Below are 26,046 nucleotides of genomic sequence, written 5' to 3' on the forward strand. Positions count from 1 at the left end.
AAGACAGAAAAAGGCAGGATGGAAATCGCTTCCTGGATCTACCATGAGATTTGGGGCCAGAGAAGCCAAATGTGGTCATATAGGTTGATCACTGAAGAAACCCAGTTCAGCATCTCTTATTACATTCACTTACTACAAATCAACTTTTCGTTTTTAGTTGTGAAAATTAATCATTCAGCTAACATTTTGGAGCACCTGCTTTGTTCTCAACCCTGAAATGGTAACATACAGTGAACCCTCTGTAGCTTTTTTTTTTTTAAGTTTATTTATTTATTTTTAAAGGGAGGGGAGAGGCAGAGAGAGAGAGAGAGAGGAGCAGAGAGAATCCCAGGCAGGTTCTGCACTGTCACTGCAGAGCCTGATGCAGGGCTTGTACTCATGAACCATTAGATCGCGACCTGAGCTGAAGTTGGAGGTTTACCCGACTGAGTCACCTAGGCGCTCCCTCTCTGTAGCATTTTGGATATATTTGTTTTTAAAGACATTAAGTGGGGGTGGGGGTGGGCGGGGGACATCTAAGAAACAGGTACAGAGACCAGGGGAATCTCCAGGGCTGTTCTAGAAACCTCAGGGGGCCCAGGATGAATCCCAGCATTCTCTGCAAAAGCCTCCCCCGCCCCGCCCCGCCCCCCACCCCAGACAACTGCCCCCTCACCTTTCCAAAACTCCCCTTCCCCAGCACCATGAGGAAATTGAAGTCTGTGAGTTTCACTCTGTCAAGGTTGTTGGAAGGTTGTCTCCTGTCTTCTGAAGGAGTGATGACTTTGTTACCAGCAGGGCCGAGCTTTGCTTTCTAAACAACAAGCACACACACACACACACACACAGGTGAAAACAATGGGTCACTGTTTTTCCCCCCAGGAAAAAGAATGCATTTAAGGAAGCTTGATGTGAGGTGGGAGGTGGGATGGGGGCAAGAAAAGAAATCACAGGGTGATGAAATATCCATTCAAAATTCAGTGGCTATATACTTACCCTAAGGGCAACGTTTTCAAAGTAGCAAAAAAAAAAAAAAAAAAAAAAAAAAAAAAATTGCCCTTCCCTATTAAGAGACCACTCTTTACATAGATTACCCAAGAATCAAGTTGTGCGATTTTGCTGATCTTTGTTCTAGGGTGTAAAAGTCAACCTCTGGGGGACAAGTGCTTCACAATGGCTGAAGTAATAAAAGAAAGAGACTGTGCTCTGACACTTTTCTTATTTGTAGATTTTCCAATTTAAGATTCATCTGCATAAAGGCAACTTGTACTCAAGGAAAAAAGGAGGGTAGAGTCCCCTGGAGAGAAACCTCTTAACCGGCAAGCTGTGGGGATGATTTATTGCTACTTTAAAAGGCACAGTAAGAAGAACACAGGGTGTGTGTGTAAGTCAAGAGGAAAAGAAACGGTGATATGCTTGAGAACCTGGTTTCACACAAAACACACAGCACCCTTTGAACCTGAACGACCCTTGGCCAGTGACCTGGCAGTTACCAGAAGGAGTTTCTGTAAGCTAGACTCCTGCTACCCAAAGGTGCTGGAGAGACCTCACCCTTGTTACTCTGCCTAAGAGTTAGAGACTCAGGTCAAAGGTGGAGGAGAGACAGAGGGCTCAGTAGAAAAGGACAGGCTCTTCCGATTCTGTGTCTCCCTCTCTCTCTGCGCCTCCCCCGTTCATGCTCTGTCTCTCTCTGTCCCAAAAATAAATAAAAAACGTTGAAAAAAAAATAAAAAAAAAAAGAAAAGGACAGGCTCATGGGAATCACACGGGAAGGTCTCCGCAGTCAGCAAAGAAGCCTGTGGAGAATCTCCCGACAGACTCTGCGTGTGGACCACCTGCCTGATGATGAGAGAACCAGTCTCTGAACATGTCAGCTGCTGAAAAGGCTGGGGTCCTGCGGTTTGGCTGAACAGCCAAAGCCACAGCCCTGAGCCCAAGGGCAAAGACTGTCATTCTGCCTACATTCTTAAGGGTAAGGTGCACTGCCCCTCCCCCCCTCCCCCCACTTCAGCCCCAGGGCAGCAGACCTATGTGCAGGTGCCAGGACATCACTCAGGTGACTACAAGAAGGTGCAGAACACCTGCAGGCATTCTGGGTTTTACTGTGACCAAAACACTGTCAGCATCAGTTCTGAGCTCTTGGAGGAGGGGAAGACAGGGGATCTGACACGTTTTCTTTAGCAGCAGAGAAGGCTCTCCGGGAACCACCCATATTCCCTCTTAGAGCAACAGCATCCCTTCATCCCACACTTACTGAGTACCTCGCATCAGGCCCTGTGGAAGAGGTTGTGCGTTAGTGGAATGAGCCCCGGCCGTCTCTGGGCCCCCAGGCCTCAACACAGTGCTTGGCACAGGGCGTGCAACTCTACACTCTGGCTGAATGAGGAAATGAAGCGTGAATGTATCCATCAGATACTGTCAGGGGATGCTTTTCCTTGATAAAAATAACACGTATGTATAGGGATCAAACCTCATGGCTTGAGTGTATATGCTTGGATGGGTTGAGCACACCTGCTGAAGCGGAGACATTAAGACACGGGGTGGGGGGGGGGGGAAGACGGTCCTAATTTTTTTGCTACCAGGCTGAAAGTATTTAATACAGCTGTACTACATACGCCTCTATGCGGCCGTGCCTGGTGGGAAACGCATGTGAACCTGGGGGCTGGTGGATACACTGACACTCTTTAAAGACAAAACCTGATCTGCAGTGATACATAAACTGGCCTCCACTTTGACAGAGGATGGAAGGAATTTTTAGACAGACCTGTGAGAAAGAGCCCGGATGTAGCCACTAGGGTTACATCAGGAGCCCCCTTCAACTGCAGGACCAGCCCTGTCCTTTGGAAGCTGGGGCGCAAGGGTGGTTCTAGGGGTCCCAAACAGACCAGTTCGACCACTCGCCGCTGACAAAATCCAAAGGCAGACAAATGAGTTGGAGGTGCAACAAGCAAGGAATTTATTGCAGTGAGGCCAGCACCAGGAAGACAGCGGACTAGCGTCCCAAAGGCTGTCTCCAAAGTGCTGAAAACACTTCCAGATTTGCGTAAGGAGAATGTGGGACAAAGGCCGGTGGGTACACACAGGTGGGCAGTGAAGGCCAAGTTGATCACTGTCTTGGGGTCAATCGCGCGGGGTCTTGCTGGCTCAGGGCAGTCCTGATTGCTTGAGAGAGGGCAGTTTCGGTCCCCATCACGGGATGCTTTGCCCGCAGGGCCTGAGTTAAGAGAGAAGCTGGAAAGAAGAACTTAGTCAATTAGAAAGTACCGACTGAGGTCAACAGGGAGGTAGCTGATGTCCTCTTTCACTCCTAACATCTGCCCCAGGAACGATTCCAAAGTTGGTAAGCTCTGTGGTGTGTGTCGAAGTTCGAAATGAACAATTGGGAAGTTTGAGAAGAGAATACCAACTCAGCCACTCTATTCTGTTCTTCTGATTTATAAAAAAGAAAAGTTATCAGGAAGAGGCACAAAGAGATTAATTTTATTCTGTCATTTTATTCGTGATAAACTGTGAAAAGATCCCCATACAATAGACTCAAGTCTCTGAGGTGCTTGAAACCATTGAAGGACGTCTTCACCCAGGTGAGGCTGTGGTTGAGCTGGTGCTGCCTGGGGGCCACCCGGCTTCCACCTGAAGCGTGGGGGGCTTCTATAACCAGAGGTTCCAGACTCAGGCGATTTCCTAGAGCCCCTGCTCCTTCCTCCTTTGATGCTTCAGCACCACGGACAGTGGTGACTTCCAGACCAGACACTAGGCTTTTGACACACTGCCCTCCCTGGGGGCCATAACCCAGCAAAGGCCTTGAGTTTTGTCCTATGGCCTTAGTCCAGTTATAGGGACAAGATTTTCCCCAAGGGGATGTAAATGCGATAAAAGCGTTTCTGCATCCGAGTACTTCTCAACCCAACCGCAAGGGGATCTTAGACCCTGGTCTGAAGTCAATCTGTGAGGTCTGGGGGACGCAGACGGCATCTCCTGCTGCCAGGAGGTGAGGCCGGATGGAGGAAGGACCCCAGTTTCTTGCCCTGCCAGGGCAGATTCCATTCTCGTGTCTCTCTAGCCAGAAGCAGAGCTGGGTGCCACGTGGCTGGTGGAGCAGGGGGCTGGTTTGGAAGGAGACGGGCCAGGCTCTGCCACACCGACCGTGTTCACCATGAGAGGGCTGGCTAGAAAGTGGCCTGACCCAGAGGGCGACATGGATTTCTCCCCAGTTCACGGCGGCCCTGAGATAGAAGCTGCCAACCAGAGTGACGTGTCTTCCACATTTCCCCTTCGGAACAGGCTTCTGGAGTCATTTCCACACGGCCCCCTGCACGCCCGGCTGCCGGATGGCATGGAGCCATCTCCAATATGGACCTTTCAAAGCCAGCCCTTCTAAGGCAGGCAATTCCACAAGATCAAAAGCTCAGTGGTCTGGGCCCGACTTTGGCAAGCCCCTCTCTCAGCCTGGGTCTAATCGACAGCACAGCTGGAGGAGGCAGCCGGTGGTGACCCTGGTAGCTGCACAGCTGCAGGCTGGTGGGGAGGCCAGAGGGCAGGGAAGGCAGAGGATCCCCAGGAGGGTGGGCTACACAGCCTCAACCTCCAGTCCACTCTCAGACAGCCTCTGCCTCCAGATGTCCATCCCTCGCCACTCCCCACCCCCTCATGCTGTGGGAGTGCAGTCTGCCTGCCCCGGACTGTCCTGCAACGTCCCCCACCCCTTCCCAGGCTGACATCTGCCCTCCTGCAAGGCCTCCGAGTGCTTGTCCTCTCTTCAAGGCCTCCCGCTATTTTCCCTCACAGTGCCCTGCTCTCAACAGCTCGTATGGCAACGTGTAAATACTTACAGGGTATTCGTTTAACGCCTCTCCCAGTAACACTTTACAGCTAACTTATCAGCGGGTCATGCCAAATCTACCTGGCGATTCTGTCCAGAATCTGGCGTCTTCTCAGGGTCTCCTTCACCACCTCTCTGTTGAGGGGGCCTCACTTTTAGTATCCCCACTTTAGTGACCTCCCTTTCTGGACATTCCCTGGAGGGATCCTGTCCTGCTTCCCTGGCTTCACATCTAATGGGATAGAAAGAGGCCAAGTTGTCACAGTGGATGAGGAGGAGACGCTTGGCTGTCAGCTCTCTGACCTCGCTCCCATGGCTCCCTTGGCTGCTCTGTTCCAACCACACTGGCCTCCAGTCTTTGGCCGCCCTTCCCATAGGGGCCTTGCTATCTTGTTCATCCACAAAATCCAGCTAAAGTATCACCTCTCCATCTTTTTGATGCCTCCTCCCCTCCTGGGATTTCCAACCTATGTCAGACTTTGTCTATGACTGGCCCACCTCCCCGGAGCTTTTGGCTCTGCACCCCTGCGCGCACCTGAGGCTCCCGTTTGGGCCACGCCTGCAGAACAAGCTGGATGGTCCCATGTTGGTGCCCCAGGAGGTCGTGGCCTCCTTAGGTCGTCTCCCTAGCACTGCAGCGGGACTGCGCTCCAGTGTGTCTACTGAGGTACCACCTGGATAACTAACATACCCTTGGCTGGACTTTCTCTCTTTCCTGGGTCACATCCCTACTTCCCTCCCTGCCCCCTAGCCCCCCAAATGGGCTCCTTGGCCTCAAAACCCTGTGGCAGAGTTGACTTCCGAGGAACTTAAAGAAACACATGTACCTTTTTGGAGGATTTACTGGTCTTTCTCACTAGACTGCGAGGTCCTGGAAGGCAGGGGGTCATCTTATTCATCTTTGTATCTTTAGGGCCAAGCACCGCACTGGGCACATAACTGCACATTCACTGAATATCTCCATTCATTCATTCATTCACTCATTCATTCATTCAAAAACATACGTCTTCACTAAGCCCCACAAACAGAATTTGAAGAGGCCAAACCACGAACGGTATGGCCAGCCAGACGCCAAACGCGAATGCAGAAAAGCAGCTGTTCCCAAGTATGTCATTTCAGAGAGTTGCCCCTGGACACCGTGCACCGTGCATTTGGATGTTCACATATGGAACTTCTTCCCTCAAGCAACCACTGGTCATTCTGGGACAGCCTCAGACAGGGGCTATGAGGGCACCCCTGCCTTTAGGGAGCTCAGCCACACAGTGACCCTCCCCAGGAGCCATGCTAGGCAAGTTAGCTGGGCCAGCCGGCTGAAACCATGCCCCTGGAGGCTTCTCTGAGGGGACATTCCTCTAATGGAAGCTCTGTCTGCACTAGACCTAGCTGGAACCTGCCTGAAGACCACCAATGAGCCTCTGGGCGATTTCTCTCTTTGAGCTTTTGAATGGGTCGTCTGGCAACTGGGCTCCGAGCAGGAGGAAGAGATCTGCCCTTCTCAGCTTGCGTATTGTTGACACAACACCGGTTGTCATGAACGTAATTCAGGCTTCACCAGGAGTGCAAAGAAAACCAATATATGTCTAGGGATAAAGCTGAAGCCAACAGCCTAACCGCAGAGATTTCAGCAAACCCGAGGAGGCCTCACAATAAGCATGCCGACATCCTTCACTCAGCAACGCAAACATGCCTTGTGCGGCCAGACGCCCCGCTGGGGTACGCGGGCAAACAGGAATTCGCACCCGGAGATGAGAAGCAGAGTGTCTCCTGAATACTGGAATCCAGAGGAGAGAGCAGAGCATCCACTGGGGCTGGAGACTGAAAGCACATACGAGGCCACTGGTAATGCTCCTTGCTGATAAATCCCAAATCTTGACTTCTCTCTCAGGACACATTTTGATTCGGCTCATGGGTTCTGGTGTGTGAATTTAGCACATTCCACCATTTATTCCACAAATATCTGTGTGTCTGTCATGCCCCACACATGGGGTCAGATGCTGGGGAAACCAGATCGATACGAAGTAGCCTCTCCTCTGAAGGACATGCAGTGCAAAGGCACTGTGGTCTGTGCCCCTGTAATTCAGGGTGTGGTTTGTGGATCAGCTACGCTGGCACAACCAGAAGGCTTGGCAGAAATGCAGATTCCTGGGCCCCACTCCAGGCCTACTGAATCAGAACATGCATTTTGAACAAGACAGTCATGTGATTCCTGTGCAAGTTTCAGATGTGCTAGTCTAAGATCATTGGAATGTTCCTTCAAGTTCAAAGTCCCCTCAGGGTCCCTGTGACCCTTTCCACCTTCCACAATCTTCAATTACCATACAAAATCAATGGCAAATTCTGGGAGGAGCCCCAGACTCTGACTGCGAAGAGTTGAGATCAAGTGTTGGCTTTATTCATTTTTGCTGTGTGACTCTGCGCAAACTGTACTGCCTGAGTATCAGGCTGCTTATCTGTAATACAGCCGTGCTAAGACCCCTGTATACCTGAGCTACACTGGAGGTGCAATGAAGAATCCTTTGCAAAAGCCCCCAGCACAGAGCTCCACACCACAACCTTCTTTCCTTTGCCCCAGGGAAGGAGACGCGGCCCTTCGCCCAGCCTCCTGGCCTGCACCTGCTCCCTGACTACAGACTGAAGGCCTCTGTGAACAGCCGTGGGTCACCTGGGTCAGGGATCTGCCTGGCTGACTCATGGTCCCGAAACACCGTGACCTATGGATATGTGTCAAGGCCGCAGACAGGCTCTGCAGGGGCTCAGGACCTGTGGGCAGGCTGCAGCAGGTCCCTTGGACTTCCACGCTCCCGTGCCCTCCTGGTGAGGTAGGAGAGGAACTGGGTCTCAGCTCCAGCTACTCCCCAATTTCTGGAGCATCTTCTGGAACACCCCCAGGGGCTAGGACCATGCAGGAAAGGACCCTGACTTAGTACATGACACAGAATGTTTTAAAGGGGAAGTAAGACCGGAAATGATGACACATGGTGTTTGTAAAGAGAATACAGGGACTTCAACTACTGAAGCTTTAGCATGCTCTTTTTAAAATTAGACTAAAACGCAGCATGGTTTATTGGTTACGATTAAGCAATGCAGAATCCAGGACTGTAGGTTTCTTAGCACATCAGCAGGTCAAGTCCAGGCTCATGCTGCTATGTAGACCGCCAGGTGTGAGAACGGGCGACATGCTCTCCCCCGTGGGAACATTTCTTAGTAACTGACACGCATCTCATTTTACCCCACGGGTACATTCCCCAAAAGTCCTAGCAGCCTGCAACCATTGAAGGGGTTCACCAATTTAAAGGACTCCTAGGCGAGTTTCTGTAAAGCACATCAAACAGGGAGAATCTGAGTCCCGCAAATGAATATTCTCGCAGGGTGGGGTCAAAGTGTGTGTGTGTGTGTGTGTGTGTGTGTGTGTGTGTTAAATACCTGTGCCTGAGGAGCGGCCGTGTGTGTTGTCAGAAGCTCTACACATGTAGATTGTTACTGGTGGGGGTGGGGAGGAGTTTCAAGTGAAAACTGAGAGGTGGATATAGGCAAACTATGGCACCAGGAGTTCACGAAGGATTGGACTGTGGTAGATGTTAGCTCTCTACTATCACGTTGGGCCATTTGCCGCTGCTGAGATGTGATGATCTGACCTATAGTGATGCCAATTCCAAACGCTTTAACACAAGACCATAGATGGTCTGCAGTTTGTGAATTTTGTATAATGATTATACACTAGCTTTGGTGTGTGGGGAGACAGACAGAACATTAAGACACGGAAAAGTGTAGAGTCCTACATTGCCAACCCCCAATACAACAGCACCCTGGCTAGCAATTCTTCTAGGGGCGCTATCTTATCCTCAGTAGGAATCCAAGCCCAAAGGTTCTTCTGTAGTAAGGAAGCAGAGAGGAAACCCTAATTCCAAGTCCCTTGGTAGGTCCACTGTATAATCATGGAGACTTGGGTAACCCTCCAAAGTCTACTGTAATGCTTTCCGTTTTGTTTTAAATGTGCCCACTTGTACCGATCTTGTGAACGTGTCTTCAATAATATTGTATCTCTTAGCATAACAGGAAGCGTGGTTTTGATGACTGTTTTTATCAAAGATGTTTGCAAAGCACAGAGAGAGGAATCTGACAACAGCAGGTTCTACTTCTAAGGTTCCAGGGGCAGACAGTCCAACAATGACCAACTGTAGGAGCAAATGAAGAATGGGGATTTCTTCTACTTATTTATTTTTGTTTACAAAAAAAATGTCCTGTGTTCAGGGCTTATCTGAACAATTCTGACAATCTAAGACTGATGGTGTTTTGGTGTTGCTCCATAAACCCAAGTATCTGTGCCCAGCATCTTAGCCCTAGGATAACATATTCACCTGCACCCAGTGCCGTGTTTGTTAGATTGAGCGGTTTCGGGAGAAGAAAAACACAAAGGATCCGAAGGCATTTTCGATGATCCCATGAACGGAATACGGCCGGTGTGTTTCTAACAAGCCATGAGTCATGACATCTACTCTGTAATCGGGCAACAGGCTAAAGATGATGTGCTACAGTCTCCTGGGTAACACAGTTGGAGTAAATAAAATGCTTGCTATTCTCTGGCTAAATGATCTTTCATCTTTTGGAACATGCCAAGCATGCTTACCACCCGAGGGCCTTTGTACTTTCTGCTCTGTCAGGTGATGCTTTACCGCTGAGGCTTCGACACGGCCCCCCACCCTCTCCTTCCTGTGGCGTGGATTCCCTCACGGTCCTCTCACTACCTAGCATGTGTTTCTTCTCCCTCCACTGGAAGGGACCTTATCTGTTCTGCTCACTGATGGATCCCCAGGGCCTGAGAGAGCGCCGGGCACGGTGCTCCTCAAATACCTTTACAATAAGCGGACGGATGTGGACCCTGCGGGAGATGGTGACTTTGAACACAATATTTTTTAAGAGGCAGAGTTACTGCTTTTTAAATAACTTCTATGACAATGCTGCTTCTTGTTAGAATAGTAGCACTGGTTCATTTTAGAAAATTTCACAGGCACGGGTACGTGAAAACTAAAAAAGACACCTTAAAATAGCCATAGTTTTACCGCCCAGAGATCATCACTGTTAACATTTTGGTATGCATTCTTCTAATTCTCTTCACGTTTTCTTCTTTTGACGTCTACAGAATTACATCGCTGGCAACCCGCTTTACGCCTTCGTGTGCTGTAAACGTTTTACGTAATAAGTACTCGTCCACCACATGGTTTTACTGACTGCGTAATACTCCACTCTCTGGCTCCACCTCAGTGTATTTAGCTCTTCCCCTATTGCTGGACAGCTATGTTGTTTCCAATTTTCAGTTTTCTGTAACACCCAGAGGAACAACTTTATGGTCCAAATCTCTATGCATGAAGTCCAAATAGTCCAAATCTCTCTCCGGGCTCCCTAGGATAGATTCCTGACGTGGGATGGCCGGGTCAAGAGGTACATTGCAAAAGCTGATGCCCAATGCTACACATTTGAACCTGACCATGAAGTGTCAGAGAGAATGGAAGTAAACCCAGAGAGTCAAGGCAACCTGATTCCTGAAGACAGGGTCTTGGTTTCTTTTAGGACGTGTGTCCAATTTTGTGGTTGAAATACCTATTTGTCCTTTTTTTTTGTCCCCCCCCCCCCCGCCCCCCCACCACCTTCAGATTTGGTAAGCCAGCCTGAAACTACAACCTGGAGGCACGGGGTCAGGCGATTCCTTCTGTACAGGTATGTCAACACCTGCCGACCGGAGTTTCCTCCTGGAGTCGGGGTCACAGGTGAACAGCAAATCACAGGTGAGCGTCATTCATTCTTCTGCCGGCAGCTGCGGGGAGTTCCTCAGAACCAGAGACTGTCAGCCGCAGAAGTGTCCTTGGGAAGGTCTGATCTGCCTTTGGTGCAGGTAAAGGCACTGGGGTCTAGAGAGTGAATGCCACTACCCGTGGCCACTGTGCCGAGCCATGGTGGTACTGGAGGAAGACGTCAAGGATGCTAGCCTTCCTCTATACTGGTCCTTGAAACAGGACCCTATGCCACCTGGCAGAGAACCACCCCCCTGTGCTAAGAGTTGCCTCATCTGGGACGCAATGTTTTACCAACGGCACAAGGGTGACAGAGCGCTCAGCATTTGGTATATGTGCTGCCGAAGCAAGCACTGCGCTCAGCATTTGGAAGGAAGTTGGAGATAAGCTAACCTGAGACACCCATGTTACGGACTGCGGACGAGGCACCTGGGGCCTGGTGGGCTAAGTGATGTGTCTAAATCAGTTCTCCTCCCTGAGCTCTGATCTCTGAATTCGGTGGTCACCCTCCTATATCAAGGGTAGGCAAACGTCTTCCGTAAAGGGACGGATAATGAGTATCTTCGGCTTTGCCAGTCAACTGTTCTGTTTTAACAACCCGATTCTGCCATTGTAGCGTGAAAGCTACACGGATGGATGAATGAGCGAGGCTGTGTTCCAATGAAATCTCATTTACAGGAACAGGCAGCGGCCGGAATCTGGGCTGTTTGGGCTGTACTTTGCCAACCTTTGCCCTATATCCCTGTAGTGAGATTCAAACAGAACGTCTGTATCTCCTTGCTAGCCCGTCGGAATGGCAACAATTAAGAACCTCAAATGCACCTGAATGATTCACTCTTCCACGATGCCTGAGGTGCTCACCGGGACAGGAACAAGTTGTTTTGCTGCCAAACGACGTGGTGAGTGAAGTACTTATACGGTAGAGTAGAAATTTAGGGGAAACCACATTAAGTCCTTTTCTTAAGAAGAAACATTTCTATGGACACATCCACTTAGGCTGCTGCCAGTGCTGAAATGAATTCACAGGAAGCCAGTTGTCATGGCAACCGAGCCTAGCATAAGGAGGAATGTGGGGCCCGTGACTTATTAGCACTCTGCCCAAGGTGGGGAAACACAGAGCACTTGGTTCTTCTTGGTGGACTGAATATCACACGCCCCTAGCGTCTTGCTGTGTTGTTTCCTTTTCCGCCAACCTGGTGTTCCCCCATTTCCCAGATCAGTCTGCTAACTGCTGAGGCTGACTGCTGCACGGTTATCAGGCTGGAGTATTACCGCATGTCTCACCCGATACACAGATGCTGGGAAGGTTGCTGCCCTTAGTCCTCCCCAGGCACTAAGATTCCAGACTTCAGGGAGGGTCCCAGGACCAAAAACTTCCCCTAAATTTTACCCTTTGCAAAAAAAGATGGTCTCTCACCAGGGGGTGATGGCAGACATTTGTCTGATGCCTCTGGGAAGGCATGATGGGAGTGGATGTGGCCGTGGCACGGTACCGATAGAGCATTTTCGGCACCTGGTACTTCTTAGAAACCTGTAATCCTTCTCCTGCCAGGAATGTTCCCCTTTGGGGTTAATACTGCACTGGCTTTATGAGTCAGCTCTGGCGGGGTCAGGAGCCACGTGAACTCCTGGAAGCTATCAAAGTAAATGGTTTTCCGGACTGTCAGCAAGGCTGCCTAGAAGTGGGGACTTCTCTGCTGCTAAGAAAGTGGGGTGGATAGGAATGGGCTGGGGCTCACACAGGTCAGAACAGACCCCAGGAGTCACTCAGACCCAGAGAAAGCCTGGACTCCTGGCTTTCCTGGCACCTTATCATTCCATAAAACCGAGGAACAACGGGGGACCTAAGGTGCTGATGCATCTTCACATCCATCCAAGAGTAAAGAGATACAGTCACAAGTTCCTAACTCAGGTGTGCAACTTTTCCTGGAGTCTTTTATTTGCAAGTCTTGACTGCCCTCTTGTGGTGTTGCTTTTCTGGAGCGACTGCGTTTCGACTGGGATCTTTTAGTAGAAATAGGCCTAAGGTTCCCTGGTCTGGCCTACAGAGGTAAAACTCCTACGACTGCTCAAATGAGACACCGATCGTATCTTCCCAGTTAGACCTTTGTAGGAGAGGACTCGAATCTCCAGCGTCAGAGCTGGGCCTCTGCGAGAGGCCCGTGGTCTGTGCACCGATGCCAGAAGTGTGTTTTAGAGTCTGGGCATGCTTCATTTCTAGAAAACAACACGTCGACGGTTCTAGACCTAGGATTCTTGAATCTTCTCCTCTGAGCCCAGACTTTGCAAGAAGCAGGGAAAAGGAGGCAGGGAGGGCTGTGAGGGAACGGGGGAGTGGCCCCGGGGAGCCTCTGTGTTTCTCTTAAAGGTAGAAACACAGAACAATCCAGGAAATAATGAGAAATGATGACAGGCACAGGAGCGCAGAATTCAATAAAAAAGCCCATTGGGGAAATTCAGTTGGAGCTAAATGATCAGAGAATAGCAGCTCCTGAAATCAACTGAAGAAATAAAACACCAAAAACCCACAACCAAGCCATAACTGGCAATAAAGTCCACCTCCCTAGGGAAAGTTCCAGACACTTCCCTCCACCGCTGTCCAGCTGCTGCCGTAGAGGGTGAGCAGGACTGGGCATCTAGCGAACGAGGCCCAACCCCACCTCCTCGGTCAACACAAACAAAATGATCCTTTCCCCAATACTAGATATGTTTGCTTGCTCATTTTTTTTTTTTTTATCACACAATGTCTCTGACAGCAGTAAGCATTTTGAAAGTGGAGCCGACTGCAATTAAATTTAGCACAACGTTTCCGTGACCATTGATTTCACCCTATCTTCAGAGAGTTTTAAGACCGCACCGGTTTTTAAAAATGAGGGACCTGATTATAGCTCAGTGGGACACCTGCTTCCCAGGCTAGCCACAGCTGCGCTGTCTGGGCTGTTCTCTGGGCCCCCTGGGGACACTGGCTGACAGGGAAGCTTGGGGATGCAAAAGGTGAGGAGCCTGTCCACCAGATGTGGACTGCAATACCAGTTACGGCACTGTTGACTTCTCTGAGGCCTCGGTCTTCATCTGTAAAATGGACTGAACGTCCCCACCTCCTCCTGCGTGGGGAACCCTCGCTTCCTACAGTGAAAGGGGCATAATGAGAGTTCAGTAGCTGCTGCCAGGCCAGAAGAGAGATTCCTCCCATGCACAGCAAGCAGAGAGGGGCAGAGATGAAGGAAAGGACATACACGGGGAGGGGGATCCCCACTGCCCTAGGGGGACGTGGCCAAGCAGTCCACGCGTGTTTGCTCTAAGAGCTGGTCTGCAGGGCAGGAAGGGCCTTTGAGGAGGAGCTTTGGGGAGGGTGTGTGTGTGGCTCAGAACAGGAGGGTTGGGGGGGTGGGAAGGGGGGTGTTCCCTGCCTGGAAGTGGGTGGGGATCTTGAGTCCATAAGCTGGGGAGAGCTAGTAGAATTCAAATTCTTTCAGTTACTGTGATCCCACCGGTACCTACAGGCTGCTGCGGCCCAGGGAAATGTGGGCTACAAAAGGGACGCCCCCAGTAAGAAATGAGACCATGGCTGCTTCTCCCAGCTCCAGCCGCCAGTTTCCGTGCAAATCTGGCTGCCCACCCACGGCCGCTGGTGACAGTGGTGGGTCCTGCCTGCCTGCTTCTTGCCGGCGTGTCCACACAGAGGAATGGTTCCCGGGGAGCCGGCGGTGGGCTGATTACTGACAAGTCTATTCTCAGAAAGAGCCCCTAGGTGAAGATTAGTTCACACACAAGCAAGCGATACCACCCTGCAAGCAGGTGTGAGCGATGACACCCCGTTTTCACTGCCTGCATCGGGGCACATTTCCAACAGGCAGGTGACATTCTCTTTCTCGGATAGCACGATCTGTGCTTCTTGTCCTGAGACCCATAACAAAAGGCACAGGAAACAAGACGTGTGCGTGGATGTAAAGCACGTGGGGTAAGAGGCACTGCCGACACCTCCCGACACCGCTCTTCAGTGAACTCAGGACGGTCTCACTCGGTTGCTGCGTGTGGGGGGCCGGGGGGGGGTGCTAGCCTCTAGTGCACAGCCGGGTCTCCCCACTCGGGGCCCGTGGGTGGTTCAGAAAACACGACAAAGGGTTCGTCTTAGCTTGGTGATGGCTTCTCAGAAAACAGCCATGCTTCCTTCCGTCTGGGAAGACCTCTGGTTCGGAACACCTGGGGCTGGGAAGAGGGGGGATGCTTAGGGTAGCAGCAGTGGCAACGCCGTTCTCACCATTTTTTAGATTTCCTCATTCAGTCCTCCCAACAGTCCTAGGAGACTGGTGCTTTTATCATCCCCGTTTTAGAGATGGAGAAACTGAGGCAAGAGAGATAAGCTAAGTGGCCCAAGGCGGCGGAGCTGGGATTTGAACCCCCAGGTAGCCCGGAGCTTAACCACTACACTCCTGCTTCCCTGCAGTGATACGGTGGGAGCCGTGCTGCCCAGCAGGTGGGGGCTGGGGATGGCAGTCCTTCTGAAGATGGGGACAGCCACTCACTGCGAAGGAGCCATGGTTTACCCGCCAGGAGGGAGATCCAGAGAAGTGAAGGCTTCCCCCTAATTTTCCTTCTTTGTCCTCTCCTTTCATTTCCCTTTCAGCCACATCTGAGTTTTGCACCGGCACCCGGCTTTTCCTGCACGTTGTGAAATACAGCCCCGTCATATGTATTTCACCGTAGAACAACATAGTCTCCAAACTAATAACAAAGAGCATCACGTCACATAGGCAAGAGACACCTGGGTCACAGGAAGGACCTGACTCTGAGTCTCCAAGTGTGAATTCACTTCATCAGGGTAAGGTGTCCTTTTAAGTAACAGGTCATAAGATGACAGGTGATTTGTCTGTTTCTACGAAGGAACTGTCTCCACGTCCTGGAATGATCAAGAGGTGTTGGCTCACTCTGAGGATGTAGGCAGGAGGTTTTCACCCTGGGAGAGGAAATCACTGGGTGGCTCGGCGTGTTCAGGCGTGGCCAACTTCTAAAGATGTTTCTCCAACGTGAACACACGGCATTGTGTGACAGCGTTTTAAACGTTTTAAAAGGCAAACAGGAGGGCAGCGACAAGAGCGACGAATCTTGGAAGATGCGAGCTTTCACACGCGATAGTCACCACACTGTGTAAGACTCATTAAACCTCAAAGAATTTGTTTTTTGTCCCGATTTTCAATAACTCTGGGTCACTAACCTCTTATGGCCCCCCAGGGGACACATCTCTAGTGTCCAGATACAGGCTCTACAGAGAGAAACTTGAAAAACATGACTTATCAGAGGTTTTCTTTAGTATAGTGTTTTAAAAAGGAGTATTATATGTTGATTCTAGCTTAGGATCGGGTGTGGGATTTCTCCCTTGCAAATTTTTCACCCAAGCGTTTGAATGTTTAGATTTTCCAGGTGGTTCCAATACGGATATGCTGGAACAGTCCAGAGTGGATTTCAATTATTAACAAAGGCAATACGTTGAAAACACAGCTGGTACCCGGCTCTAACCAGCTCCCCAAAAGAGAGTGGTATTGTCAGAAATGATTACAGACAAGATTTCTGAAATCATTTACATGCAAGTTGCAAAGTTCCATTTGATAGTTTGGGGAGAGAATGGTTGATTAGGTCATGACCACGGAGTTGGAAAAAAAAAATGAAAAAAAATGAAAAAAAAGAAACGAAATTATAGTGAGTAGTATTAAGCCAGGCATTCAGAACATCAGAAAAATCTGATGATTTCAGCCCATGATATATTACACTACATCTTCCATATATAAACACGCACATGTAGTGTAAGTACACCATATTGCTTGCATGCTTATGTAGATGTGGGTCTACAGAAAATTGCAAATGAGTCTTAACATGTGCTTGGAAATATATACTAACAGAAGGAAAAGGGAGATGTGCTGTCAATTTAAAGATGCACTCTTTCTGTTCATTTGATGCTTTTTAAATTTTACAGAAGGGAATTTATCTTTAATCACGGAGAGGAGGTTTCAAGATTTCCTTGGTATAATCTTAAATGAACCTAATCTGAAGAGTGGGGAGGGCTCGTATACTCTCCAGGCGATGTGCGAGGAACGTTTTTCCTCACTGGAGGGCCGTGGCCATCGGGACGGGAGCATACGAGCTAGGACACAAGTAAGCGTAAGGTTCAAGCCACCAGAACATACAGTGCATCCTTAAGAGTGGAGAGCATGGCCGGGGGCTCAGGCTTCGCAGCCACAAAAACCAGGGCGGATGTTTTTGTGGAAGGGAAGGTGGAAAAGGACCGAGTGGAGGGAGAACTACCTTCAAGAAGCGGACATAACATCCCTGTAAGAGACAGGAGAAGAAGAAAAACTGCTAGGTTAGTAGGGGAAACGCTACACACACAGGACAACAATTAGCACGAGAAAAATAAAGACTGAGTACAAGACGCCGTAGGCTCCACGTACAACGCACACAGAGCGCGTGGGGCAGAGACAGCCCAGGACGTGGCGTGAGGGTCCAGGACAGAAGGAGGAGAACCTTCAGGCGGGCACTGCTCTGGGTCCCTGGCAGCTGCGGGTTTGATTTGGCCCTTGGAGGGGTGGGAACTAACACCTTCTTGTCGTATGAGAGAATGGAAGGACTTGTGTCAGACCACATGGATCCAAGGCCCGTCTCTCTCCTCCTCGTGGCTTTTATGTGGCCAGGCATGACATCATGTCAGACGGCTCCACTACAGTCATGGACGCTTCCTCTGCCTTTGGCTGATCCATATGATGGAGTAATGGGGTCTCTGGTTTGTCAAGTGTCTGAGGTAGCACACAGCTAGGGACCCAAGGATTTAACACAAGGGTCACCACTCTTCATTGAATCAGAGTCAAGCCAAACCCACTTACCATGAAAACTATCACTGATAGAACTAATTTTTTTTCCCCCCTTGATGATTCAGAAGACTGTTCGGTACCTTGAAGAGCCCAAGGTTAACTGGTGAAACAGGCTGGGCGGCTGGTTAACCATGTTCTGGTTGACCGAAGGCCATTGGTAACGAGGTTTTGGTACTTCTTTTCATCTTTCAATTTCTGTCTTTAGAAAAGCCCACCATGACCGGATAACTTTAGTTTCTCAAGTACTCATGTGAGAAAAGTAAACTGAAACCATTTTAACAGAAAACTTTATATGAGGAGTCATGAGATTAATCCTACAAATTCATACAGAGTGTGCGTCTGCTTCCGGGAGAAAATGTGAGAAAGAGGCTGGTTTTCTGAACCTCAGTTCCACAGCCTGAAAGGGTCACTACATCCATGAACAGAGGGGCAATCAGAGACAGATGACACTTTGTGCCCAGAAGGCTTTGTCTACTAAAATAGGAAGCTGGTCAAATAGGACTTTTACACCTCTCTGGGCAGGTATGGATAGATTAGCTTCGGTTACATCTTATAATTATGGGCACTTTAAATCTGTAATCACATATCTATTTATAATTGTTCTCAAAATAGACCATTTTATTCCAATCCCAAAAGCTCTATTTTAGGCCAGAGATCTTAATCCACATCAAGATTAAAGGAAACTAACAATACCAACAAAAACATCCTTATTGAAATGGTGGTGGTGTTTCCAAGAACCTTGGAGGGAATTTAATCGGGCATTTCTATCTCTCCTGCACCTTTCTGAAAGAGTTGCCTGATCTTTGCTTGAATACCTGGAGGTACAGAGGACTCCACATTGGCCAAGATGCCCTGAATAGTATGCCTTCAGAAGGGTCCTACCTCCAGATCCCATCTGTAATAGGTCACCTTCTGCAAGGACACAAAAACCCCCCAGCAGACACACTTTGATCCTGTGACAGGCAGCCTCACAGTCCTCCAGCAACCACTAGGCAGTTGTTCTGAGACTCCACTGGACCTAGAGAGACCTCTAAGCCATTTCACGCTTGGAACATGACAAATGAACCCAAATCTTTTCTCGGGGGAAAAAAAGTCGAAGAAAGGCTTAAGAAGTGAATCAGCCAGACTCCCACAGACCCTCTCGCCCCACACATCCAGAAGCACTCTGAGGGGACACATGCTGGATGCCTGGGTGTCGGATGGGTGATGAGGAAGCAAAACGCCTCTGGGCAAAGTGGAGACGGTGCCTGTCTGAGAGCTGCCTGAACGTCTACTCCCTGGTTGTCAATAACGGCCACGACAGACACGCAGTTCATGGAGCTCCTGAGCCATGGCCCTGCCTCCATCAGCTCCCTAGACACACGGGCTCAGACACCCTCCCCTGGGCTGTCAACAAAAGCCAAATGGCTCCTGACGTTTAGATTCTGAAGCATTTGCAAGCAGGGCTTGAGGCTCTCGCTCTGGAGACCTGAAGGTGACAAGTCTTACAGGTGACTCCAGCACAAGGAAACCTCAGATGGGTTTGAAAGGCTTGAGACTTATGTAAATGAGGGTAGGCTTTGGAAAGCTTGAGATGGAGGGGAGGGGAAGAGAGGGTCTTTTCAAGGGAAAGCCAGTTCCAAGGTGCGTGTGAGAGCAGGGCATGTGCGTGAAGGGGATGGGAGCGTGGTGTCACGGGGAGGGCGATGGAGAAGAGTCAGGGGCTCTGGGTCCTGCTAAAGACCAGCTCGGCGAAGTCCCTTCTGTGCTTTTGTTTTCTCATCAAAAAAGATAACTTTAAACACCTCTGCCACTTGTAATATTCTCTTACTGCATTACCAACATTTTCTGTAAAGGACCAGGCAGCATGTGTTTTAGGCTTTGTAGACCCTTCAACGTCTACTGCAGGGCCACAACCCTGGCCTTGCAGCATGAAAGCAGCCGCTGCCAACGAAGGAATGAACGTGGTTGTGTTAACAGACTCTGTGGACACTGAAATATGAATTCCACCTAGTTTTCAGGTGTTGCGAATCTTAAGCTTAAAAAATCATTTAAAATATTAAAACCATGCATGGGCCAGACCCCAGCGGGTGGGTGGGTGCGATGTCTGTCCCACTTAATTAGGATGCTGGGTGTAATGGAGTCTGGCCTCGTCACCTCTACAGCCAGTGGAGAACATAAGCTTGTTCACTCACTCGTCAACAGGTCACATCCTCTCCAAATGGCATTTTTCAAATCTTAAAGGGGATAGGAACGACCTGGCGATCTTGTGAAAATCAGATTCTGACTCAGTTAAGAGTCCAGGATGGGACCTGAGTCTCTGTGCTTTTAACAAGCTCCCGGATGCCGCTGGTCTCCGTACCACACTTGGAGCCGTGGGGATCTGGGGAGCACCAGAGTGGTCGCCGCTTTCTTTTTCAGGATCACCCAGGGAGTTCAGAATCCTTGGGACTGACCTCCCTAGGTCCCCAATTCTAATTCTTCGTAGGGCTTGTTCCTCGGGAAAAACAGCGAATAGCATTACGTATGGGGTCACGCTTATTCTAGGCTTTCCTCTTTTAAGGGGCCTTAACTTCTTCTTTGGTGCTTAGGCTAAAACCATAGGGACCCAGGTCAGTGCTTGGGGGCCCCACGTTCGTGCCCCGTGTCTGTGTTAGTGCCAAAAGATGCTGGCTCGATCTTCCTACCTTCCAGTTCCTGCCCTGCTAATCTCCTGTGGGTACCGGGGCCTGGTTTCACGTGGAGAGCTGCCTCTAATGTTTTGTATTAGGCTTGCCCTGTTTACTGAGCTAGCAACATCCATCCATAAGGCCAACCCCATAGCTACAAACACAAGGCTTTTTGGGTCATTTCAGGAATCCGTTAGGGTGGAACAGACAACTGGAATGTACAATCTTTTTCTGGTTTCCCAGCAAAGTCATTTCCGTAAGAGAAATTAAGCTGAAAGCATGCTGCCAATGCTATGATAGAAATGCATTCGCCTTCCCTTACAGACTAATCACAAATTCTCTGCAGTTGCTTTTGGAAGCTTTCTTGGAGTCTGCTAAGTTGAGCGGTAGCGTTAACCTCTGTTGACAATGATCTAATGAATGTGCGAAAATGATTTCCAACACTAAACCCTGCCTCACTTCAGTTTAAGGTTTGTTTCTAAGACAGAGCTGAACTACAAAGATTAAAATATCCTTCAACTGATGTGCATTTTATAGACTTTTCCCCCTTAACGTTGCACAGTTCAGAAATTAGTTAATTAAGCTATTTAAGGACCAAAATTAAAAAAAAAAAAAAGCAGAATCTATATTGGGGCACACAGATTTTCTGTTTTGTGTCCAAAAGGTCACTGGAAAGTACTCAGGTTTCCATAGTAACAGTAGCAGGCCCGATCAAATCAGCAAATAGCTACAATTTATCTGAGGGTCTCCAATGAACTATTTCCTTTTTTCTCATCCACAGAAGAACATCCTGAATTAGATAAAGTCTTCAAAGACAATAGAGGCTTTCGGAAAATCCAATTTCAGCAACAGTAAACAGGAAAATGCTTGCTTGCTCTATCCGCATATAACCTGGCAACGGAGACTCATCTGTGTTGATTTAAATACTTTCACAGTAAGCGGATCATATTAATTTGTTAATCAGTAACAGGGATAATCTCGAAATGTTTCTCCGGAATAAATAAAAGGAGATACAATGTGTGATCTTAGGGCAATTTGTAGCGTCTTCAGGGGGACACTTCTTTCTAGTAGATTCTGGACCTCTATCACTAACCCCACTCTAATGGAGCATGCTTGTCAATTTTACGTTGTCTGCTTCTGCTTGAGATCCTGATATGCTTCTGCATGGTCACAAAAACTGTGAAGGCACAGACATCAGCGAAGCCGCTGCTAATCCTGCTTTAGATTCTGACCAATGGACATTTTGCAGAACCTATTCAAACAAAACACTCCAAATAAAACATTTCAGCCATGGAAAGTTGAGTGTCACCTTGTTACCAAAATATGTTAAAATTAATGTGGCTCACAGGTTCAGAGCCCTTAGGCAACACTTTTAGTAAAGTCCAGGAGGTAAAGCATCTTTGTGACTAGAAGAGAGAGCCAGATTAGAACTCTGCTTACAGCTTTCCAACTGACCGGAGATTCTCCATAGATTTCGCTGACTTCTGGATCTACTATTAGAAACGTATATCATCAAATTACTCGGTAACTCAAATATCACCTCAGCTTTGTTACATCCTTCTTTCTACTAATTACTTGGCCATGCCAATCAAACAAACAAACAAACCCCAAACCAAAAAACAACAAACAAAATTTATCTGGGCCCAGCAACATGCCCTGCATCTTGAGAGAATCTACTTTTTGAAATCTGGTTCTTTTGGATAGTGATGATTTATAAGCCCAGGAAAAATACATTAGAAAGTCACTGGTTTTGCATTTTAGTCCCCACCCATAACAAACTGTTCTTTATTGAGAGGAATGTTCTAGACTAGCCCTAACAGAAATACCAGGTGAGCTACATATGTAAATTTAAGTTTCCTAGTCACCTCCTCATTAAAAATTTAACCAACTAAAGCAACTAACCAACTAAACCAACTAATTTAACCAACTAAAGCAACTAACCAACTAACCCAACTAATTTCAATAATATGTTTAATACTAAAAATAAAAGTATATAATATAAAATAGCAGATTTGTTAATTATATAGTTAACCCAATATACCCAAGATATTATTTCAGCATACAATCAATATATTGCTTATTATTGAGGTATTTTATACTCTCTTCTTTTTCCGGAGTCCTTGAAATCCAATGTGTACTTCATACACAGAGCACATCTCACCTCAGACTGGCCGTATTTTCAGTGCTCGATGGACACATATGGCCGGTGGCTGCTGAATTAATCAGCACGGCCCTAGAGGATTTTCAAGGTATGGGAAAATGCAGCTATTTACTCCTTGAAATTTAAGATTCTGTGATTGTTATTTTTAAATTTCTAAAAAATGTTTATTTATTTTGAGAGAGAGAGAGAAAGAAAGCGTGAGCAAGGGGAGGGGCAGACTGAGGGGGGATTTATTTTCAGAGAGAGAGAGAGAGAGCGTGAGCAACGGGAGGGGCAGACTGAGGGGGAGAGAGAATCTCAAGCAGGCTCCGCACGGTCAGCACACAGCCCGGCCCCATGAACCGCGAGATCATGACCTGAGCTGAGATCAAGAGCCGGACGCTTAACTGACTGAGCCACCCAGGCGGCCCCGGGGTTATGTGATTATCTAGCTGACGATGCGTTCAAACCGGCAGAGATGAATAAGCTTGGTTCCTATGGGCTGACCTGATTCCATGGGTAGAAGAATGTCTCGTGTTCCTTGACCACCTGAAGATAAAGGCTGTACAGATGAGGAGTGAGGTGACGGTCTGTAATTGGGGAGAATGAGAGTTATTCTAAGGGTGGCAATGTGAGGTCCTGGGCTGAGCACAGAGGATGCACGGACAGGGGTCAGGCCGAGGGTGGCATTGGCCAAGCTGCCAATCGGGGAAGCATTCAAGTTCAAACAACCCTGAAATGCTGCCTGTGAGCCACGCCCATGGGAAACTGAGCCAAAGCAGCGACGGGTTGGGAAGCCTGCCGCTGAGGGTATCACGAGAGAACTGAAGTTTCAGGCTCTAGAAAGCAGTGAATGTGGGGACAATCAGTCTACTGCTTCTCAGGAATGACTCCTTGACAAAACTTCTCAAATGCTCTTGCCTCTCTGTAGCACCTCTTTGCACATACAAGTATAGTGTCAGAATTTGTAAGTTTTCATAAATGTAAGTAAAAAAAACAAACCTGAGTCTCTTTTATATAATCAGCCATAACGAACGCAAAAAAAAGAAAAAAAAAGTCCTAGCTAACATTTATTGAGCGCTTACTATATGCCCGGGACTAGGCTAAGCAACTCACACAAATGAGCTGAATGGATCGCCACAGCAATGCTATGCAGTAGGTACTATTACTGCCTCCATTTCACAGATTAAAGATCGGAGAATTCAAGCATCTTATTCAAGGTTACTGCTAGGAAGCAGTACAGTGAGGATGTGGAGCCATGACTACTCCAAACTGTATCCTCCTTCTAGAACACCATGCTGAAACGCAGAGTAACTGGCCCAAGTTCATGCGACCGGGATGTAGACAAGCCAGGATTTGAACCCCAGCAGCATAACTCCCGGGCTGAGGCTCCCACCTCAGTGCAGGACCCCCTCTCAAAAAGGCAAGTGGTCTTAGGGCTCAGCACAGAAACTGCCTGGAGCTTAGCGGTCACTCTCTGGGCTCACTGCTGTTACCATCTCTGTCCCCATCAGCATCCCACCTGCTGCTCCCAGGAGGGGACAGGATGGCAGCTGGTAGTCAAGACCTCGCCCCAAGAGCCACTGCCGTACTTCACACTTGGTCATGAATTTCTCTTCAGAGAACTCTGCAAGTGTTTCTCTAGGGAGAGCGCACCCGCATTTCAGGCGACACGGCAAGTTCAATACATTCGGCTTGTCCTCTTGAATCCTGACGCTCCAGAGGGCTATCTGTGCTGGATCATTCGCCAGCTCTCTAATGGGACACTGCTTTCCATTATTTTCTGACAACAGAAATACTCCACGGCACACAAAGCCCAAAGTGCATTGCTTCTTAACCATGTTAATTCTGCTATGAATGTGTCTGTTTTTCTTTTTAACTTTCGTTTTTTCCTATTAGATTTGAACTTTCCCTGGAGTTCCTACTCCAGCAGTGGATGGCAAGTACAGAACGAGGTGCTTCGAGCTTCTCATCTTGTTCTACTTTAATTATCTGGAACAAAATGGTGAGAACAGCAAAATGCCTCGACAATCGGGCCAGGAGGTGCAGTCTCCTTTAAGGAAAGCTGCTGGACTTTTTTTTTTACAGCAGAAATCTGCAGTAACTGTAAACACGATGTGGGAGAGACAAGCGACCTCACTGGTAAAAATGAGTTCACGTCCATCTGTAGTGGCAAGTCCTCAAAATACAAATTAGAGGTAGTAGCTGTGGTCCTGGAGCAAAATGGAAGTCGGCTTTTATTTTGTTAAATACTGAACTATGAAATGGGAAGAAGCAGGGAGTGGTTTCCATCGCCTGAGCCTGTGCTCAGGTGCTGTTGGCCCGGGGTGGGGGGGGGGGGGGCCGGGTCCAGGGCTCGGGCCATCAGCCTTACTGCTTCGTTTCTCTATGAGGAGCCAAGACTAGGGAAGAAGGTCTTGGTTAGAAAGAAACTGCCCCAAGGGCGAGGGGCCAAGCCTTGGCGGGAAGGCTCTGCATCAGAGATGGGGATGTGGGGCGGGGATAAGACCCAGGCCACAGGCGGCTGGCTTCAGAGGAAGGGCCGGAGAGTGGTTGCACAGCACACGTCTCCTTTTCTCCTCCCCCAAACGTTCTCCCTGGTTCTTGATTCTAGGACAACCCCAACGCTGGAGGCAGATGTGGCCCAAAGGGCTCAGGAGAAGAGTCAACGAGTCTAATAAACACAGCACAAAAATGCTCAAGCTCACTAATGACCACGGAGACGGACCGAGGACAAGAAAAGTCCCCTGGAAAGGTTTTAAAATGAAAAGATGTGGTCAGAAGTTACTCTCCTTCCAGGTGGGAAGCTGAATGCCGTGCAGAACTCCCTAGGCATGGCTCAAGAGGAGAATGAGTCAAATCCCAGATTTTGTAAAAGATCAAAACAGCAACGTGACAGCGGCAGAAACGCTGGACTTTGCATGCGAACGCAATCACTAACAAACCAACTGTGCCATTTCTGTCTTTATCGGGATGAACAGTTGGCTGCTGCTGCGCTTAGGATGAAGCTTGGGTTCCGACGAGGGGTGGTTCGTGTCAAACATCTTTCAAATGTGCCCTTTTGAGTCTTGGCTCAGGGCCCGATACCAAATTATCGTACTGAGAAATGTCAGTGCACACAGACCCCTCAGCGTCAGATTCCACCTACTCCCCCGACAACTCCCCCGAAACCCCGTTTCGTCCAGAGATCACCTGACCTATAGTTACACAAAGTTCCCAATTTACACACACATCATGTTCTGGAAATCCATCGAAATGTAAATGAAGACGTTATTTTCCCCATAGAACTGACGTTATAAATGGTGGTAAAGTTCTCATCAATATGTCCCTACTTCATAATATGGCTGGCGCACAGGTCTTGCCAACCATTTAGAACACAATTTCAATATCAAAATTAATTTTTTTTTTTTTTAGGGACGCTCCAGAAGTTAAAAAATAAAAAAAAAAAGCACCCTCCCTAACCTACTTTCTGCAATGACACATGTTGACGGATGATGCTAAAACACTTGTATAAAAAGTATGCTTTTAGGACGTTTCTAATGACAACCTAATCTGATCTTTAAAACAAGCACTATTATTATAATAAAATTAGTATAATTTATCATAAAATTAGTATAATAAAAATAGTATAATTAGTATAATATTCGTATAATAAAATACTATTATTATTCTCATTTACACTGAAGGGCACACCCAGGGAAGTCACATGGTTAACAACGGGCAGAACCAGGATTTGATTCTAACACAGAGTCCAGGGGTTAGCAAACGACAGCTCATGGGCCAGATCTGGTCTGTCACCTGTTTTTAC

General features: G+C 48.4%; 1 protein-coding gene and 1 long non-coding RNA gene across 3 annotated transcripts in view; one reads left to right on the forward strand and one right to left on the reverse strand.

Annotated features, from left to right (window-relative positions):
- PRKCA (protein kinase C alpha) overlaps positions 1-26,046 on the reverse strand; it is a 404,563-nt gene that overhangs the window by 57,522 nt on the left and 320,995 nt on the right. The window contains exons 9-10 of one of the 2 annotated variants that reach the window (XM_040452167.1): positions 16,888-16,911; positions 656-793 (exon numbers count right to left, since the gene is read on the reverse strand). In XM_040452167.1, coding sequence (XP_040308101.1) covers positions 656-793; positions 16,888-16,911 — 162 coding nt within the window. The remainder of the gene's footprint in view (positions 1-655; positions 794-16,887; positions 16,912-26,046) is intronic. The other variant, XM_040452168.1, reaches the window with a different exon arrangement.
- Positions 10,992-14,955, forward strand: LOC121015312 (uncharacterized). Its single transcript, XR_005783752.1, has 3 exons — positions 10,992-11,088; positions 11,614-11,623; positions 14,943-14,955. It is a non-coding gene; the product is annotated as an uncharacterized LOC121015312 (long non-coding RNA).

Source organism: Herpailurus yagouaroundi, unplaced genomic scaffold (genome assembly GCF_014898765.1).
Source record: "Herpailurus yagouaroundi ecotype Mexico unplaced genomic scaffold, PumYag 206, whole genome shotgun sequence".
NCBI lineage: Eukaryota > Metazoa > Chordata > Mammalia > Carnivora > Felidae > Herpailurus > Herpailurus yagouaroundi.